At 35.2% G+C, this 18,250-nt stretch overlaps 3 protein-coding genes, 1 long non-coding RNA gene and 1 pseudogene across 4 annotated transcripts; 3 read left to right on the top strand and 2 right to left on the bottom strand.

Annotated features, from left to right (window-relative positions):
* The first annotated feature begins 2,678 nt into the window (after positions 1 to 2,678).
* LOC133671602 (glutamate decarboxylase 1-like) lies at positions 2,679 to 7,716 on the top strand. Its single transcript, XM_062092397.1, has 7 exons — positions 2,679 to 3,071; positions 3,178 to 3,382; positions 5,846 to 6,046; positions 6,159 to 6,373; positions 6,488 to 6,741; positions 6,840 to 6,892; positions 7,018 to 7,716. The coding sequence occupies exons 1-7, from the start codon at positions 2,986 to 2,988 to the stop codon at positions 7,492 to 7,494; spliced, it is 1,491 nt and encodes a 496-aa protein (XP_061948381.1). The 5' UTR covers positions 2,679 to 2,985; the 3' UTR covers positions 7,495 to 7,716.
* Positions 7,717 to 11,218: 3,502 nt separating this feature from the next.
* LOC133671177 (uncharacterized) lies at positions 11,219 to 13,128 on the top strand. Its single transcript, XR_009834219.1, has 2 exons — positions 11,219 to 12,270; positions 12,370 to 13,128. It is a non-coding gene; the product is annotated as an uncharacterized LOC133671177 (long non-coding RNA).
* Positions 13,129 to 13,170: 42 nt separating this feature from the next.
* LOC133671176 (glutamate decarboxylase 1-like) lies at positions 13,171 to 13,915 on the top strand (annotated as a pseudogene).
* An 86-nt stretch (positions 13,916 to 14,001) lies between these two features.
* Positions 14,002 to 14,820, bottom strand: LOC133670641 (S-protein homolog 20-like). The gene has a single exon (XM_062091191.1). The coding sequence runs from the start codon at positions 14,471 to 14,473 to the stop codon at positions 14,075 to 14,077; it is 399 nt and encodes a 132-aa protein (XP_061947175.1). The 5' UTR covers positions 14,474 to 14,820; the 3' UTR covers positions 14,002 to 14,074.
* An 856-nt stretch (positions 14,821 to 15,676) lies between these two features.
* LOC133671618 (universal stress protein PHOS32-like) lies at positions 15,677 to 17,159 on the bottom strand. Its single transcript, XM_062092425.1, has 4 exons — positions 16,883 to 17,159; positions 16,628 to 16,737; positions 16,425 to 16,543; positions 15,677 to 15,979 (listed from the first exon to the last, which is right to left on the bottom strand). Exons 1-4 carry the CDS (start codon positions 17,055 to 17,057, stop codon positions 15,898 to 15,900), a joined length of 486 nt encoding a protein of 161 aa, XP_061948409.1. The 5' UTR covers positions 17,058 to 17,159; the 3' UTR covers positions 15,677 to 15,897.
* Between the last annotated feature and the right edge of the window lie 1,091 nt (positions 17,160 to 18,250).

Genomic DNA, 18,250 nt, shown 5'->3' with positions numbered 1-18,250 from the left:
CACAAGCCAACATGTTCCAAGTTACAAAGCTATTGAGTATTTCCAAACATCATCCAAAAGAAGCAAGTATTTCCTACCATTCAAAATTTCTTCAGTTTTTGTATTAGTTCACCCTCATCCAAATCTGCACATCTTTCCCCAGTCGCAGATTTAATAATTTTTTGTGTCACTTGTTTTAAGCCAAAACCATCTGAAACACATGCCTCCCTTTTCAGTTCAAAATGAGATCTTACAATTTCATTCTCATACACAGATTTGGCAAGAGCAGTCTTCCCCAATCCTCCCATTCCAACTATCGAAAAGACAAGGGGATGAGCATCATCAACCTTAAAAGGTTCTACTAGCAGGTTGATGATGCGTTCTTTGTCTTCATCTCTTCCAACAAGACCGGAAAATCTCTCAAAGGATCGGTTCATGACTATAATCATTAGTCTGCTCGCTGAGGTTGAAGTCACACTTATGAGATGAAATCTCAGATAGTCTTTCTATGATGCTCTTTATCTTGTGACCCATTCTTAAACAAAATGCAATCTTATTAGAACTTGAAAACAAACGTCGTACCTTTCTGCTGGTACTTCCTGTATTTTTCACCACCTGCCTTCGCAAAGTTTCGCACTGAAATTCATCCAGCACGTCCTCGTCCTCCGCATCATACAAGACTTCTTTAAGATTATGGCATTGGACAGCACATCGTTGATGGCTTTCAATCTCTTTTCAAGATGTGCAAGGTCAGCTTCGAGTCCCCATGCCAAACAAAGTTCTCCAGCAGCAACAGAGCCTAACTTCCCTAAAAGGGATTTTGCAATGTCAATTGCAAAAGCTTCTTCCATTTTCTTTTTGAGAGGAGAGGAGAAGTGGTTGATAGGAAAATGATTGAGATGAGAGTGAAGTTATGTTTTCACAAAGTAATCCTCTTGATCTGTAGCTACGAGTATCATTAATATCTAATATCCAAGTAAAGGCAACACAAACGCCTGTAATTTTACTTTCTGGCATTCCCTTATTCTCTACTTTGGTGGTAGAAAATTTATCTCTTACTTTGGGAACAAACTTCCTATGAATGTATCCTTTACCTGGAACTTCCTAAGCAGTAAGCACAACAGTATAAAGAACGTTTGTACAAAAGCAAGTGATGTCTCTGTCAGAATCTGAGATGCTTTTGATCAAAGATTATCATGACCTATCCTATGTTAAAATATGAAGAGTTGTCAATTATGATAGTGATGACGCATTATTGTTAATTAATTTTAGTTAGGTTAAAAACTTGTTTTAAAAATACCAGGAAGTCTTAAGTTGTATGAAGAAACAGTACACGAGTCTCCTTTATCATAAAAAGGACCAAAAGTTCAAAAGAACAAATTTATATATCTATATGCATGTATGGATGCATGCATGCATGTATATGTTCACTTACTAAACTGTGCTATATCAAATATAAGAGCAACAAGGGAGTCTGCCAATTTTCAATTATATAGTTTTTTAACAGCTTATTAATTTTTCTTGGTCAACGAATTCAGGACTTTTTTATTTTATAAGGTAGGGAGAGAATGCCTGCATACTAGCGTGGACTGGCTGGATTTAATGTAAAGAAGATTACTGAATTTAATTTATTTGATAAGTAGAACTTCTATTTATAAGGACTCGGTGGTGTTGTTAGTTACAGATTCAAAAAAACAAGAGGATAGCAGATACAAGACATAAGACACCACCAGATTTACCAATTTTATAGAATGAAGTTTATGTTAGTATGTATACTAACACTTTGTTTGTTTGTGATTATTTTACCAACAGAATCACAAACAAAAAAATCATTCGAAAAAACACTTGTAAGTAATTTTTGACCTTTCAGTAAGTTCATCTTAATAAATTTTCAAATAGATTTGCAGACGGATCATGTATGCCAAAAAAATTACCTGTTTAATTCAGTCGGTAGTTCTCTCAGTACTGGTTAACATATCATCGACAGAAGAACCATATATAATTTTATCGATAAGTTAACAGTTGCAGATACATTTATAATACTATTTTTTAACTTTCTGGAATATATCAACAGATTGATTTGTTTTTAAAACGATCAACAACTAATAAAGAAAACAATCAAGTGCACTAAAAAAGAACAAACCATATTGACCAACCGGCAGACCACTACACAAATCAATCAGTTAACTGGTAGCAACAAGTAAACCGCTTGACTAGTTTAGCCAAATTGATTAACCGGTTGGTTGGGATTTTTAGAATCCCGACCTGCTAGTTGAAAATCTACATAACCCAAAAATACAAACATCTTATTATTCAATAAATTTATAATCCAGATATTAACCTAGTTGGTTTTAAGGAATTTAACACCCTAATATATAAAATAAATCCCTTAAATTATGAAATCATCGACGTAAAATACGAACTCTAAATCTTCTTCGGTTCTTCCACATTCAATTCACTAATTTTAAGCAATAAGGAGAGGGAATACCTACTTGTTTTCTCCAATAGTCCAAAACCGAAATCTCTTTGTAGTGGGAGAGGAAAGTCACGGCATGGGGGGAAAGCAAGCAGAAGAAGAGAGAGAGAGAGAGATAATCTGACGAGCTGTTCCAACGAATAAAAAATAATGTGCCAACATGGAATCCATACAAAAAAAATATATACTATAGCATGATGAAGTGGGTAAATCAAAAAACAAGAGAGCCAATTGTATTAGACAAAAGCCAAGATGGTATTGGTTGCTCGCTGGGAAGCCACCATCGATTTATGATCTTCAACATCTTCTTTATATCTCAAGGAATATGACTGTATATGCACAACTATTTAGACCAACATTGTTTTTTGTTTTTGAACCGAAATATTTAACCACTTGGGCTGACCAATGACCGTCCTTTCCTTTTCATCACTATATAAACCTACCCATGGTATCACTTTCCTCACACATCTTCATAGTTGACTTCTTCCTATTTCATCAACAGTACTGAACATTTCTCTTGATCACCAGCCATGGTTCTCTCCAAGACATCTTCAGAATCTGATGACTCCGTTCACTCAACCTTCGCCTCGAGATATGTCCGAGCTTCACTTCCGAGGTACTTGATCATGTATTTTCTTTATTTACTGTTCCATTTCCTTCAAATCAGCTATGTAAATACATGACTAAATGGAGTTTCTTTATTTTTCTTCACTTTTGGATAGGTTCAAGATGCCAGAAAATTCGATCCCAAAGGAGGCAGCCTTTCAGATCATAAACGACGAGCTCATGTTGGATGGTAACCCTAGGCTTAACCTAGCATCATTTGTGACCACATGGATGGAGCCTGAGTGTGATAAGCTTATCATGGCTTCTATCAACAAAAACTACGTGGACATGGATGAATACCCTGTCACCACTGAGCTTCAGGCAAGTCATCTCCTCCACACACACACACCATTTTTTTTCAAAAAACAAAAAAAAAAGGTTAAATAATTATCCCATGAACAACTTTTGGAAACTAGATAATTTTTTATATAGATCATCTTAATCTGGTCAAGTTCGCACTGATCGATTTCAACATGGGGTAGGGGTGATCCATTAAAATAATGGATTGGTTCTGGCTAGGTAGTTCCTTCTTAATTATAATTAATTAATAACATTAACTATTGCTATAACTTTTCGTGGGGAGTGGGGATCTTAATTTCAAAGTAAATCCAATAGTGTTTATAAGCGCACAGCAATGGTGAAGAAATTTAGTTTTGACGAGTAATCTAATCATGATAGGTTCGATTCTTGAGATGAGTGTAGAGAATTTAATATAGATTGGACGGTTAATTTCTTTAGTATAAATCTAATGTTTGAGCTGAACTTCAAGGTGATAACATTTAGGAACTGGATCTCAATACTGTTCGTTGGTGCCTCCATCGTTTTAATTAGCATATTATTTATTCCTAAATCTTGATTATAACTGAGATTATGCCTCAAGTGTTTACTGTTAGGAAAATACTAATAATATCCATGTCCACTTCTCGATCGGCAGGCTTCGATCAGCCACATCACAGAACTGTATAATAATTAAAGAAAGTTTCAAATTTGCTAAAAGCAATGTCATTAATTTCCTAGATTTCAAGGAGTCAAATTGAAACAATTATATTCACATAAAAAGTCAAGAAGGTGCGGCTGTTTTGCCAATACGCGGCGCGGCCATTGAAAATAGAAGAAGAATAACTACAATAAATTAATTTAAATGCTTTTTAAATCTATCTATCTAACTTTCAAAAGTGCATGTCAGTCTCCAATTTCTTTTTCAAAATTCTAGATCATATGTGATGTGATATCTGTTGTGAAAAGCATAGGAGAAGAGACAAGTCTAGGTGAGGCAAGTATAATAAAACAATACTTTTCAACACAGAGAATATAAAATAATGTTTTTCAAATTACATAAATTACTTTTCAAACTCCTTTTCAACTCAAAAAATATATAAAATAATATTTTTTAAAATACTTTTCAAAAAATGATTTATAAATTTTGGTTGTTTATATGTATTCCCTAACTGAAGGATTTTATATATATATATATATATATAAACTAGGTTAATGTCAAGTGTCAACCCTTTTAGTCCCTCCTGCAAAAGAAAATGTGATCGGAAAAGTCATGGTGAATACTTGAATTACTTTGAAGGAATGGTTATTTCACTTTGGATTCAATTATTAAAAAAAAATTAAAATAAATTCAAGTCAAATAATGATTATTTTTTGAAATCAATCCCTTAATTAACGTGTCCCTCTGTTTGTATAAAGAACAAAAACTAATTGTTTTTGTTGTGAATTATGAGGCCGGTGCCTGCATACTTGTTTCAATCAATTATTGGCCCACCAAACAGAAATTGGAAGGGAGCTACCTTATAAAGTACGAAAATCAATCGAATTGGATTCGGAATAGTTAGTGCTTTCAAATTGAATTACTTTAGTCTTCATTCTTGCCGAAATTGAAGCCATTGATTTGTAGTTGTAGGTCCCAAATTATTTATTGAACTATTAGCTGTGTAGATGGTGATAGGATGAGCCATCCAAAACACACGGCATGAATATTCAACTGCCGGCCATAGAAAGTTAGATAGCTATTCACTCTCTGAAAATGTATGAATTGAACGTGTTGTTTCGTACAAAATTCTGTTAATTTGCTTGATTTTTTTCCAAAACCAATTGCCAAATGCAAAGATTTTCTTAGCTTTTTGACACTTTTTTCCTCATACAAGTACTTTCAGGACTTTCTCCATGTTTTATCATATCGAATCCACTAGACCAATTGCCCCATACAGAAGTGCTTTTTCATCTTATCTCTCAAACTGGAATTAGAAAAAGACGACTATACTTTTGGTCCATGGAGCCAGTGATGATGATAGATGAGTGAATTGAGTCGGTGTACTGTATGGACCAGTCTCGGCTCTTTAATTCTTGGCAACAACAACAAAAATTACGTTGTTCATGATTTGTGTTGAACATATGCTCCTTTCCCCTAAGAAAATCTGATTATTCCTCGAGGCTTAATGAATTTACAAAAAAAAAATGAGAAAGGAAATCTCTTCTAGAACAAGTTGTAAGAGTAATGATTTTACAAAAAAGTGGTATTGGATAGGTTCAATGTAATTTTAATCAACAAAAGTAATGGATTCATGAGCTACACTTAAATTAGTCTTTGCAAGAAAAAATATAAAAAAAAATGGTAGCAATTACTATCTAGAGTGAATTATTGATTGATACATTTGTTTGTCTGTCTTCTAAGTTGGATCGATGATTTATTTCAAATGGTGATGTAGAAAATATGAAATTTTCAAGAACATTTTGACCAAAGGAGCTTAACAGTTTGATGATTGTTTATGCATGCAGAACCGATGTGTTAACATAATAGCCCATCTCTTCAATGCACCACTTGGAGACTCAGAGACAGCAATTGGAGTCGGAACCGTAGGATCCTCCGAGGCTATAATGTTGGCTGGTTTAGCATTCAAGAGAAAGTGGCAGAACAAGAGGAAAGCTGAGGGAAAGCCCTATGATAAGCCTAACATTGTTACTGGAGCCAATGTACAGGTATTCTAATATGATTAATATATACACCACTAGAGAGCTTGTAAGTTATAAATTAGAATCATAATGCGCTAACAATCATACCAAATAATCTGATGTTCATTCGTGTTTGAAGGTGTGTTGGGAGAAATTTGCAAGGTATTTTGAAGTGGAGTTGAAGGAGGTGAAGCTTAGAGATGGTTACTATGTGATGGATCCAGAAAAGGCTGTGAAAATGGTGGATGAGAACACAATCTGTGTTGCAGCTATCCTTGGCTCCACCCTTAATGGAGAATTTGAAGATGTTAAGCTCTTGAATGATCTCTTGGTGGAGAAGAACAAAGAAACTGGGTAATCTCTCTTTTTCTTTTTTGTAAATTTCATTGTATCATGGGAATGAAAGAATTTATCAATCTGAGTATTCCAATTTACATTTTGTTTAATGCTGATTTTCTTCTTCTGTAGATGGGATACTCCGATCCATGTTGATGCGGCCAGCGGTGGCTTCATTGCTCCTTTTATTTACCCAGAACTTGAGTGGGATTTCAGGTTGCCGTTGGTGAAGAGTATCAATGTTAGCGGGCACAAATATGGACTCGTCTATGCTGGAATTGGCTGGGTCGTTTGGAGGAACAAGGAGGACTTGCCTGAAGAACTTATTTTTCATATTAATTATCTTGGAGCTGATCAACCCACCTTCACCCTCAACTTCTCCAAAGGTATAAACCATGACAAACATCCATAATTCTTAATCTTTTCTTCAGTATTTCATGATTGGAAAGTAAACTCAATGTGCCTTAATCTTTATCTTTCGTAGGATCTAGTCAAGTTATTGCTCAATATTACCAACTCATTCGCTTGGGCTATGAGGTGAGTCTAACCATGTGCAGATAAGCTTGTAGCTTAACTCGCATCCATGTTCCTTGTTCATCGAGAGATCTCGAGTTCGAACCCTTCTTTATATAAATATATAAACAAATTTTGTTTACCTACAGGGATACAAAAATGTTATGGAAAATTGCAGAGACAACATGATGGTGCTTAAACAAGGACTGGAGAACACAGGCAAGTTCAACATTGTCTCAAAAGACAATGGGGTGCCATTAGTGGCCTTTTCATTGAAGGACAATAGCAGCCATAAGGAATTTGAGGTATCCGAAATGCTAAGGCGATTTGGTTGGATTGTGCCTGCCTACACCATGCCCCCTGACGCTCAACATGTTACTGTCTTGCGTGTGGTGATCCGAGAAGATTTCTCTAGGACACTCGCCGAACGTCTTGTTCTTGACATTGAAAAGGTCTTACATGAGCTTGAGACATTGCCATGCAGGATCAGTACCAAGATTGCTTTGGCTAATGAAGAGAAGGAAGCTGCGGCCAATAAAGAGAAGAGGGATCTGGAGAAAACAAGGGAGATTACTACAGCTTGGAGGAAGTTCGTCATGCAAAGGAAGATGAATGGTGTGTGTTAGAGAACGTACGGAAAGATCATGATGGATTGAGCTGGAATATTTCACTTTCGCAATTTTATTATCTATAATGTTGAGCGTCTTGTCAATCGGATTGTTTTTTTTTTTTGGTACCATCTTGAGTTTATTTATAGTGCAACTACTTGATTATGTGTATCTTGGAAATCGAAGAATGGATTTATGCTTCGAATACTAATCAAGCAAGGATCACGAGGAATTTATATCTTTCCTACTTCTCAATAGGTTTTTTTATAAGTTTCTACTTTCTAGTAATCTTGTCATCAATTGCATAACCAACATTGACAACAGGATACAATCGAGAAACTAAAACATATGAGACCTAATAATCAATAAAACATTTTGTTTTGGTACTCAATTGAGAATAGGTATATTTATTTATTAACGACTAAAATGAGTTCTTCCGATAAAACAATGTTATGATATGCCTTTCCACTAAACTTACAATGTTCACTTGAGTTGCCTCTCTTCTATGTTCCTTCCTTTCAATGCATCTAAGCCTTGTTAGGTTTGGTTTGGGAGTGGAGGAGTAGTTTGAAATTGTATTCTAAATAATTAATTTTTTAATATTTTCATGCTAATCGGTGAGGGAGGAAGAAGAATTGCAAGGGGGCTGGGAAGCTCCTCTTTCTCTCTGGGTAGGATGAAAGGGTTCTCTTCTCCTTTCTCTTTTTTTTTACTATTTTTCTTCTTTTCTTTTCTGTTTCTTCCCTTTTCTTTTAGTTTTTCCGCCGTCATGAACTTGCAAGAATCTTTAAAAGGACCTGTCATGGACTTGCTAGTCATCTCCAAAATTTCATTACGAAGACTAGCAGAAATCAAGAAAACCTGAAGCTCGGATGCGATGCGAGATATCTTCATAAATTTTATCCTTGAACTATCTGCTCAACTTCTAATCAGATTCATCAAGAACTAGTACTCTAATGGCTATTGTACTTAATGACCTACTCTTGATCATGTCACAGGCTCTGCTTGGAGTTGCAGAGACTACATGATTTTAGTTTCTGAATATCCTCGCTGTTTTGTGTGGTCTCGTATCATGTGATAATGAGACCCCATATTAATTAGTAAGAGGCAGCAAGCTGCCTCTTTGAAAAACAAAATATTACCACTGTAGCAACAAAATGGTTTTTAACAGAAAAGAGAAAAGAGAGAGCACGAGAGAAAGAAAGAAAAGAGGCAGTGAGCAGTCTGTCTTCATTCTTCGATTTGCAGCTCGTTAACCGTTCGATCGGGATGAGATTTTGACAGCCGATTCTAGACACGTTTCTCTTCATTCTAAACGGTTGGATCGAAGATTAGTGGTGTACAAGCTGGTTTCTTGGTCAGAAAACGTGGCTATCAGTGTTGTGAGTTTTTCTCAAACATTTCTCTCTTTAATCTTGTTGTATTCCAAGAATAGATTGTTCTTTATGATATGTATATTGTAGTCCTTAGTTATATCTAAGGAAGAACACTTGTGAACCCATTAATTGTTGATAGTGGAAGTTTTTAGGTGGACTACAATCCCGTGGTTTTTCTCACATTGGGTTTTCTACATAAAAATCTTGGTGTTGATTTGTGTGTTTGATTGTATTATTTTGTTGATTAGGTGATCCTAATTTTGATTGCACAAAGAGGAAAAAAGATTGGGACTTGTGAATTGTGTATTTGGCTAGATTGGTGTTTGATTATTTGAATTTTTCCCAACAAAGTAGTATCAGAGCATTGGTTATGTAAATTGAATTTCTTGTGCAGTTAAAATAAAAAAGGAAGATTCAGGCATAATAAAGCTCACTTCCTCCAATTATTTTCTATGAAAAACAATGATGGAGGATCACTTATATTGCAATGATTTGGCTTTGCTACTTGAGTGTAAAGAAAAAAAGCATGATGAAATGCATGAGGCAAGATGGAATGAGCTTAATAGAAAGGCGGTTGCTAATGTTAGAAAATAGGTATCTTGTAAGTCCATTAATCATATTTTTCAAGAACACGACTGCTATACAATTTGAAAGATGTTGGAAGAAACCTTTACTAAGGAGAGCGCATAAAACAAGGTTTTTGTAATTAGAGACATTGTGAATTTGAAGTACAAAGATGTTGAAGATGCTTCAGTGCACATAAATAAATTCCAAGAGTTCCTGAATCAGCTGTCATTAATGAATCTTGAGTTAGCTGATTAAATACAAGCACTAATTCTATTGAGTTCATTGCCGGATAGTTGAGAGACTTTAATGATGTCACTTTACAATTCTACTCTAAATGAAAACATCACTTTGAAGAAAGTGATTAAAGGGGAGGTGAATGCAATTGTGCAATTGATGGTGAAGCTAAATTAGTAGAGCAATCTTCAATTGCATTCACCTCCCCTTTAATCACCTTGGCTTGTGACATGTAGAGACTTATCTTCTTCCCTTCACTTTCTTTAAAGTGATCTTTCCATTCGAAATAGAATTGCTAAGTAACATTATTAAAGTCTCTCAACTATCCGATAATGAACTCAATAGGATTAGTGCTTGCATCTCATCAGCTAACTCAAGATTCATCAATGACAGCTGATTTAGGAACTCTTGAAACTCATTTATATGCACTGAAGCATCTTCACCATCTTTGTACTTTAAATTCACAAGGTCTCTAATTACAAAAAACCTTGTTTTGTGCACTCTCCTTAGTAAATGTTTCTTCCAACATCTTTTAAATTATATAGCAGTCATGTTCTTGAGAAATATGATTAATGGACTTAAAAGATACCCATTTTCTAACATTAGCAGTCGTCTTTCTGTTAAGCCCATTTCATTTTGCCTCATCCATTTCATTAGGCTTTATTTCTTTACATTCAAGCGACAAAGTCAAATCATTGCAATATAAGTGATCCTCCATCATTGTTTTTCATATAAAATAATTGGAGGAAGTGAGCTTTATCATGCCTGAATCTTCCTTTTTCATTTTAACTGCATAAGAAATTCAATCTACACAACCAGTGCTCTGATACCACTTTGTTGGGAAAAATTCAAATAATCAAACACCAATCTAGCCAAATACGCAATTCAAAAGTCCCAATCTTTTTCCCTTTTTGTGCAATCAAAATTAGGATCACCTAATCAACAAAATAATATAATCAAACACACAAATCAACACCAAGATTTTTACGTAGAAAACTCAATGCGGGAAAAACCACGGGACCGTAATCCATCTAAAAACTTCCACTATCAACAATTAATGGGTTCATAAGTGTTCTTCCTTAGACATAACTAAGGGCTACAACATTCATATCATCAAGAACGATCTATTTTTGAAATACAACAAGATTAAAGGGAGAAGTGTTCGAGAAAAACTCACAACACTAACAGCCTCGTTTTCTAATCAAGAAACCAACTTGAACACCACCAATCTTCGATCCAACCGTTTAGAATGAAGAGCAACGTGTCTAGAATTGTCTGTCAAAATCTCATCCCTATCTGACGGTTAACGAGCTGTAAATCGAAGAATAAAGACATATTGCTCACTGTCTCTTTTTTTTCTTTCTCCCGTGCTCTCTTTTCTATGTTCTGTTAAAAACCATTTTGTTGCTACAGTGGTAATATTTTGTTTTTCAAAGAGACAGCCTGTTGCCTCTTACTAATTAATATGGTGGTCCATTATCACATGGTGCGGCACCACACACAACAATCACTTCCTTCAATTATTGGCATTAAAGCTCTTTGTTGTTTCAAGTAAAGTCCCTGCAACAACCCTCTCTTGTTTTTCTTTAAAAACTTGATAAAGAAGCCTCTTAGGTTTTCTCAGTTGCTTACGAAGGTCAACAACATCAGGAGTCTCAACTCCAGTTGGTGTGCTTGAAAGGCTATCAACGGAATGAACATTGCCCTCCAACTCCTCTTCATCAAGTTGTTCCTCCTCCTTTTCTTCCTCTTCTTCTTCCTCCAAGTCACCCCAAAAAATCTTCTTTCCGTACTGAATTGGAACCAGACTTACTGAATCCAGAAGCTTCACTAAGGGATGGGTTGTTAAAATACAATCTCAATTCAAAAGAGTTACCTTATGACCGTTTATTTAAGTATATTTTGATGTTATGTTAAAAAACCATCTCATCTAAAAAAATTAAATTATTAAATAAATTTTCAAAATATAATTTATATAATTCTCACCTGGACTATTGTTGTTTGACTTCGTACCTTTCTGTTGGTATTGTTGTTGTTTATCTTCTTTGGGCATGGGTTTTCAGCCTCTCTTCTTTTCTGTGTTTGGGGCTGCATCCCTTGCAAAAGACGGAAATTGCATCCATGGCTAGGTGGAGTGTTCTCTGTCAGGATTGTTTGCAGCACCTTCTTTATGTCAGGATTGTAACAAATCAGAACTCGTAACTCAACTCAGAAACCAAGTTCTCCCAGGGTTGATTTGCTGCCTTCAAAACTGTCTCCTTCTAATTTTGAACTTTCCTTCTCTTTTTCCTTGTAAGATACTTCCTCTTTCTCCGCCGATCTACAGCTGCTGGAAGTCCTTCTCCACCAGGACTGTTTGCCGACCTACTGACTTTGCTGCTGTTTCCTTGCTTCTGCTTTCTGCCGTAGCTTTTCCAGCCTAGTTCTCATCAACAGTGTACAACTCCTGAATTACTGCAGATCTCCCGTTTTCTCCATATTGCCACCTCTCTCTCGTTCTCTTTCTCTCCATATCTGATCTTTTCTTGATCATGACTCACTCCAAGACTGCACCAGACAACCATGTTTCTGTCCACTCAACATTTGTATCTCAATATGTTCGAGCCTCATTTCCAAGGTGATCCTATCTTTTTTTCCTACATTTCTTTTATCACTAATTGAATCTGTTTAATAGAGAGTTCTGAATAATTTTTTTCTGTGGTGGATTTTCTTTCAGGTTCAAAATGCCAAAGAATTCAATCCTAAAGAGGCTGCCTGCCAGATCATAAATGATGACTTAGTGTTAAACGGTAATCCTAGGCTTAGCTTGGCATCTTTTGTGACCACATGAATGGAACCTGAAAGTGATAAACTCGTCGCGGCTTCTGTTAACAAGACAATGTTGACATGGATGAATATCCTGTCACCACTGAATTACAGGCAAGAGATTTAATTATTTACACATAATTAAGAGTAAGACTCCACTTTGTTATGCAATGATATTTATTTTTCTTGATATTCAATTATAATCTTGTGTTGCAATCATAAATTATCTTTACGCATGGATTGCACAAATAATTATTTTTAAAATGGATGTTGCATTTAGATCAGCAACTTGTTTCAGCTATTTGGATCTGTAATCTTTTAATTCTGAATTATTGTCATCTTCTATATAAAAAGAAATGAAATTAAGACAACGGACCTCACCTTTTTTATTCCTATACAAGCAGAATAGATGTGTTAACATGATAGCACTTCTGCAAATGAGCTAGTAGCTCGGCTGGCAATAGTGATCATAGCACTTCTGGTGAGAATATTTCTGGTTCAAATTCTACTCACTTTCTACTCACTTGCATTTCTTAATCCACATGTAAGTATGTGATAGACTAAGGATATCGAGTTGGCGGGTTCTCCCTCAATGTTTGGCTTTTGAGAGTGGCCGCTCACCTGTGGATCGTATCCACGAGTGTGTCCATGATATATATATATATATATATATATATATATATATATATATATATATATATATAATAAAAAAGAAAAGGAAAAAAAAAAACATGATAGCACTTCTCTTTAACCCCCCTATTGGAGAGTCAGAGACTGCTGTTGGAGTAGGGACTGTAGGATCTTTCTGAGGCAATAATGTTGGCTGGTTTAGAATTCAAAAGGAAATGGAAAACAGGAGAAAAGCTGAGGGAAATCCCTATGATCAACCCAACATTGTCGCTGGAGTCCCATTGGTAGCTTTTTCTCTGAAGGACAGGAGCACTCACAATGAATTTGAGGTATCCGACATGTTAAGGCGGTTTGGATGGATTGTGCCTGCATATAACATGCCTCCTGATGCCCAACATGTGACCGTGCTTCGGGTTGTCATACGAGAAGACTTCTCACACGCTCACTGAACAATTTGTCAGAGACATCCAGAAAGTTATACATGAGCTCGAAGCCCTGCCATCCAAAGTTTGTGGCAGGATTTCAATTTCTGTTGATGCTGATAAAGAACAGCATGGTGCTGTATTTGTTGTGAACGAAACTGCTATTTATAGAGAAACAGAGGGAGATCACTACAATTTGGAAGAAATTTGTAATGGAAAAGAAGAAGATGAATGTTGCCAAGATTTCAATTCCTCTTTTTCCTCTCTCCCTTCTCTTTTCACCTTGTAATGGAAAAGAATCAAAAGAGGTGATGACATCATACAAACCTCTGCCTCGAGCATGATTGAAGAGGTAATAGATATGTATAATTGTTGGATTGAACTGGCAAGCTGATTAAAATCAAATAGATTTTGGCATAGAATTTGTTATAAAAATAATAAAATATAATGGAGCAATTCACGTGCTATTTTATTCAACTGATATGCTTCAAGATACGCAGTAAAAGGACAGTCCTTTTCCCAGTTTCTAAATCTCCTCCACTTCAACAACTTACGCTCACATGACTAACTATTCCAAGGAAAACAATCTACTTTGCCACCATGATCCCTGCATGGACCAGTTGGGCGTATAGACCAGCCACATTCACCACAAATAAAGCTATCCCTCTTTCCTGTGTAGACGTCAAACCACTTGTTTCCTCCATTCCATACCACATTACAAAAATACGAAGTAACTCCCCAAAAACTAGAACAAAAATCAAATGACCAGCTACCTTGAGGAGCGAGGTGTTGTTGACCAAGATCAACACTCCCGGATTTGCAATGAAGTGAGAGTTGCAAGCCTGGTCCCAGATCATTAGTGAGGGTAAGGTATGTCCTTTTTGTCCAGCAAGCATCGCTCATGGCTGTGAACAACGTTAACAATACAGATAGTGCCCTGAAATATTTAGCGAAGGAATTCATGTTTATCAAGTAGTTTTTCCTTCAAGTATTTGGGTTTTTTTTATTGTTTTCCACTTATTTATAGGGAGTATTCACGTTTGTTTATTTTTTCATATGAAACACAAGATAACGTTTCTAAGAAGGAAATACAAACAGATAATATACATACACACACAAACGTCATCCCTTGATGATGGATAAGTGCAGATTTTTACCTTTTTTTTCATGTTTACCTGTAATTTTTGAAACGTATCCTTTGATTTGTAATCTGGAGAAAGTGTTGGGTAGACTACAGATATCTTTGACAGATGTATTTCTATAAAGGATTAGGTAGAGCATATCTGTCAAATCATATGTATATTTCATAGATTTGTGTTCTGGAAACAGAACAGAAGGTGTGATGCTTGAATTGTCCACATCAAGGCAGTTAGATGCATCTGTACTCGTGGGTTTTCTTAAAAGACTGTAAAAGGAGGAGAAATTAAGAGCCAGTGGAAACTCATTTTCATCCCCAATTCATAATTTTCCGAATCTCATAGTGAGAATTTAAGAGGAAACCTTCATTTTTTATCCCAAACAAATAACCTAATCCTCATTTTCATTTTAAATTAATTAATTTTATCAATACCATTTTCAGGGTGTCCGATGTTACTTAATTGGGTCCAAATGTTGAACGTCAATATAATACCCATGAATGGGAAGACCTAATTGAAAAATACATGATACTTTAAGGACCAAACTAATAAAATATTTAGTTTAGGGATCCAATTTAGATTTATGGATATTTTTTTTTCCAAATTAACACAATACCAAACATGAATGCCTCCACCACAAATTTATGATTGAAAGCTGTGAGTGCAAGTGAGGAAAACAAATATCTCTGTATTTATGATATTTACTTATTTGATGAGTGTTTATATTCTTTACATTTTGGTTGCTAGAGAAAAAAGAGAAAATGTAATTTTTAGGTCATTTTAAGATCTGGTTGAGAGTAATTAATTTTGTGTTATAACTTATAATTATTTATTTTTTATAGTAAATTTTTCTGATCTTTTCGTTCATAAAGTGGATGAAAGTTGTGTTTTTGTGTGATTGATTATAATTTTTATTTTTTTATTTTTTTTATAGTAATTAGTTTGAGATTTTAGAGGTGTTTTTTAATGGAGATGTGCATATTCATATCAATATGCTTAGGCCTATGACAAAAGAAACTCTTTCTGCCAATGCATAAAAGAAATGGGCTCAAATTATAAGGGAATCATCCATGCAAACATCACACTTTCTTCACGCCATCACTCCTAACTTGAATCTACTGATCTTACCAAATATGTATGCGACAAAGATAAAATACTGTAAGAAATAGATTAGAGCATGCACCCAAATTGACCCTCATAATATTGCCCTCAATCCCATTTTGTGCCACGCAAGACAGATTCTTGAGGACATTAAGGTTTGGATCCCTTAACCACAGTGACTGGACATGAAGCATTTGTCACCACATAGTAGCTAACACTCCCAAGCAAAACCCTGCAATCAGCATAGTTGAAAATGAGTGTTAATTAGTAATTTGATTGAGAACATAGATGTCAGATTGGCCGAGGTTCGTGCCTAGAGTTGGATTTGGTCTTATTTGTCGTAGAAATCAACTCAAAATTTAAAAAAGAAAAACAAATTTATGCTGACTTTTCTGAGTCAACTCATCTACATTTATCCAAATTAAGTTGGTGGAATTGACACCCAACAAGTTTATCTAATCAATTGCTAAGCCGGGTTTAATTATTATAGAGACAAGAAATTGCTCAGCTTAATTTGTTTCCCTTCATTAGCTCGTGGATGATATAAAGAAGAAGTAGAAAATAACAAGAGAATCCAACTTGATATTGAGAAGAAGAAGAAGAGCTAAACTTGACTCATGAAATTAAAACTAGGGAAAGAATTCACAAATGAAGTAGTTAGCGGTGAAGAAAAATACCTCTTGATAGCACCTAAACCCCTACTTCCAATAACAAGAGAATCCAACTTGAGATCATCCACAGCATCAATCAGCTTCTCCCTCGGATCTCCCCAGTACACCTTAGCCACCACCTTAGCCTGCGCTACCCACACCATCATCAATATATCATTTTATAACTGGAGATTATAAAGAGAACGTACAGATCAAAAGATCATGCATACCCCTTTTGTCTTTGAAACTGTATCAAGAATGTCAAGCACTTCAGGATCATGAGTAAGCCCATATTGCTTTGAATAATTAATCTCCCTGAATTCCTCAAGTGGCACTAAAGCTGAACTCATCATCCCCAACAAAAAACAAACAAACATTAGCTTCATAAATAATAAAAATAAAATATGAATGTATACCAGTACTGTGCATGATCCTGAATCTTATTCAGGGCAAGAAATAGCGGTGAAATCTAGCAAAATACTTACGTGATCCATTTTCCTCGAAAAGCTGCTTCCTGGTATGATCAGCTTTAGGAGGCTGAGCTTGGATTAGAATAACTCGGTCTCCCTCGTCTATCAAATTCTCCGCTGCCCAACGGAGGGCTGCCTTGCTTGTAGGAGAGTAGTCCATGCCAATACCAAACGTACGTGCTTTTCCCATCTGTAAAATGCTCTCTTTCTCTAAAAGTGTTGGGGTTGCTGTATTTATTGAATGCTGGATGGTCACAATCTATATGCTACAAGAAATTCCCTTTGGCTTTTGATTATTTATTTATAGAGCTGGAGGGGATGTTCTTGAAGCCACTAGTAGCGCGCATATATATATATATATATATATATATTGGAACAGGAATTGTAAGGCTTTATTCTTTCTTGATAAGACTTTGATCATAGAAAATAGGTTTTGGATAAAGGGGAGGAATTTAGCATCATTAAAGGTTGGTACAGTACTGCCCGTAGTCTTCGAAGAGGTTTTCCCCGGCCCTTTATAATTATATTATTGGCATGCCAAGAATAAATTTATCTTCCAAAATTATATTCAATTAAGGTGGTTTATATTCACAATTCATGTCATGTTTGTGGTATTAAACCAAGTTTTGAGAGATAAAATCTCCATTTTCAAAAGAACAAGGAGTGTTCTTTTATATAAATAAATTCTTCAATAAAGATGACCTGTATTTGATTAGAACAAAGAAATAAATTTAATTTTAATACGAAAAAGTTAGTCGAGGATACTGCTGAGCCAAAGAACTAAGAAATTAAAAATAAATAAAAAATAATTTTGAGGGATGTAATTTAATTGATCAATCCCTGAATTTATTTTCTAGAAATTATGAGTTTGAGTCCCGTAAATTTTTTGATCATTAAAGGCATGCATGATCATTAATTTTAGAATTTATAAAATTAGTCGAGGTATACACAATCTCTACCATCTCTGTATAGGAGCTGAATTCAATTCCTATATACTCTTATAATTAAAATAATTTAGAATGTCTGCTAGTACTTGACTTGTTTTAAGATATACAGTGTCTTCGTCATGTTTCCATAAAAAAAAAAAAAATGTGTTAATATTTCAGTGTTGGAAGGAATACAAGGGGCGATTACATGCTGGTCTTCAAAGTAATAAGATGGTGTCATCGTTCCTCTATTCCCAACACCCACCAGACAGGTCATCTTCCTCTTGCCCTTTTAAAGATAAGCATAAATAAATAAATAAATACATAAATGGAATTTGAGTTATAAAACACAAAGCAGTGGAATTCGTCTTAATAAATAAATATTACAGGAAATGGTCTCTCGCTATATTCAAATCAGGATGCTTATGCTACAGTACTGTTGGCTGGATAAATAAAT

The sequence above is a fragment of the Populus nigra genome, chromosome 13, assembly GCF_951802175.1.
Source record: "Populus nigra chromosome 13, ddPopNigr1.1, whole genome shotgun sequence".
NCBI lineage: Eukaryota > Viridiplantae > Streptophyta > Magnoliopsida > Malpighiales > Salicaceae > Populus > Populus nigra.
Note: the sequence above shows the minus strand (reverse complement) of the source record. Positions and strands in the feature narration are given on the sequence as shown.

What these genes read in the sequence shown, in the direction of transcription:
- LOC133671602 (XM_062092397.1), top strand. Translation starts at nt 2,986, where the DNA reads ATGGTTCTCTCCAAGACATCTTCAGAATCTGATGACTCCGTTCACTCA. An exon ending in TTACTGGAGCCAATGTACAG is followed by an intron (nt 6,047 to 6,158) that starts GTATTCTAATAT and finishes TCGTGTTTGAAG; the next exon opens with GTGTGTTGGGAGAAATTTGC. An exon ending in GAGAAGAACAAAGAAACTGG is followed by an intron (nt 6,374 to 6,487) that starts GTAATCTCTCTT and finishes CTTCTTCTGTAG; the next exon opens with ATGGGATACTCCGATCCATG.
- LOC133670641 (XM_062091191.1), bottom strand. Translation starts at nt 14,473, where the DNA reads ATGAATTCCTTCGCTAAATATTTCAGGGCACTATCTGTATTGTTAACG.
- LOC133671618 (XM_062092425.1), bottom strand. Translation starts at nt 17,057, where the DNA reads ATGGGAAAAGCACGTACGTTTGGTATTGGCATGGACTACTCTCCTACA. An exon ending in CAGTTTCAAAGACAAAAGGG is followed by an intron (nt 16,544 to 16,627) that starts GTATGCATGATC and finishes TGGGTAGCGCAG; the next exon opens with GCTAAGGTGGTGGCTAAGGT. An exon ending in GGTTTAGGTGCTATCAAGAG is followed by an intron (nt 15,980 to 16,424) that starts GTATTTTTCTTC and finishes TGCTGATTGCAG; the next exon opens with GGTTTTGCTTGGGAGTGTTA.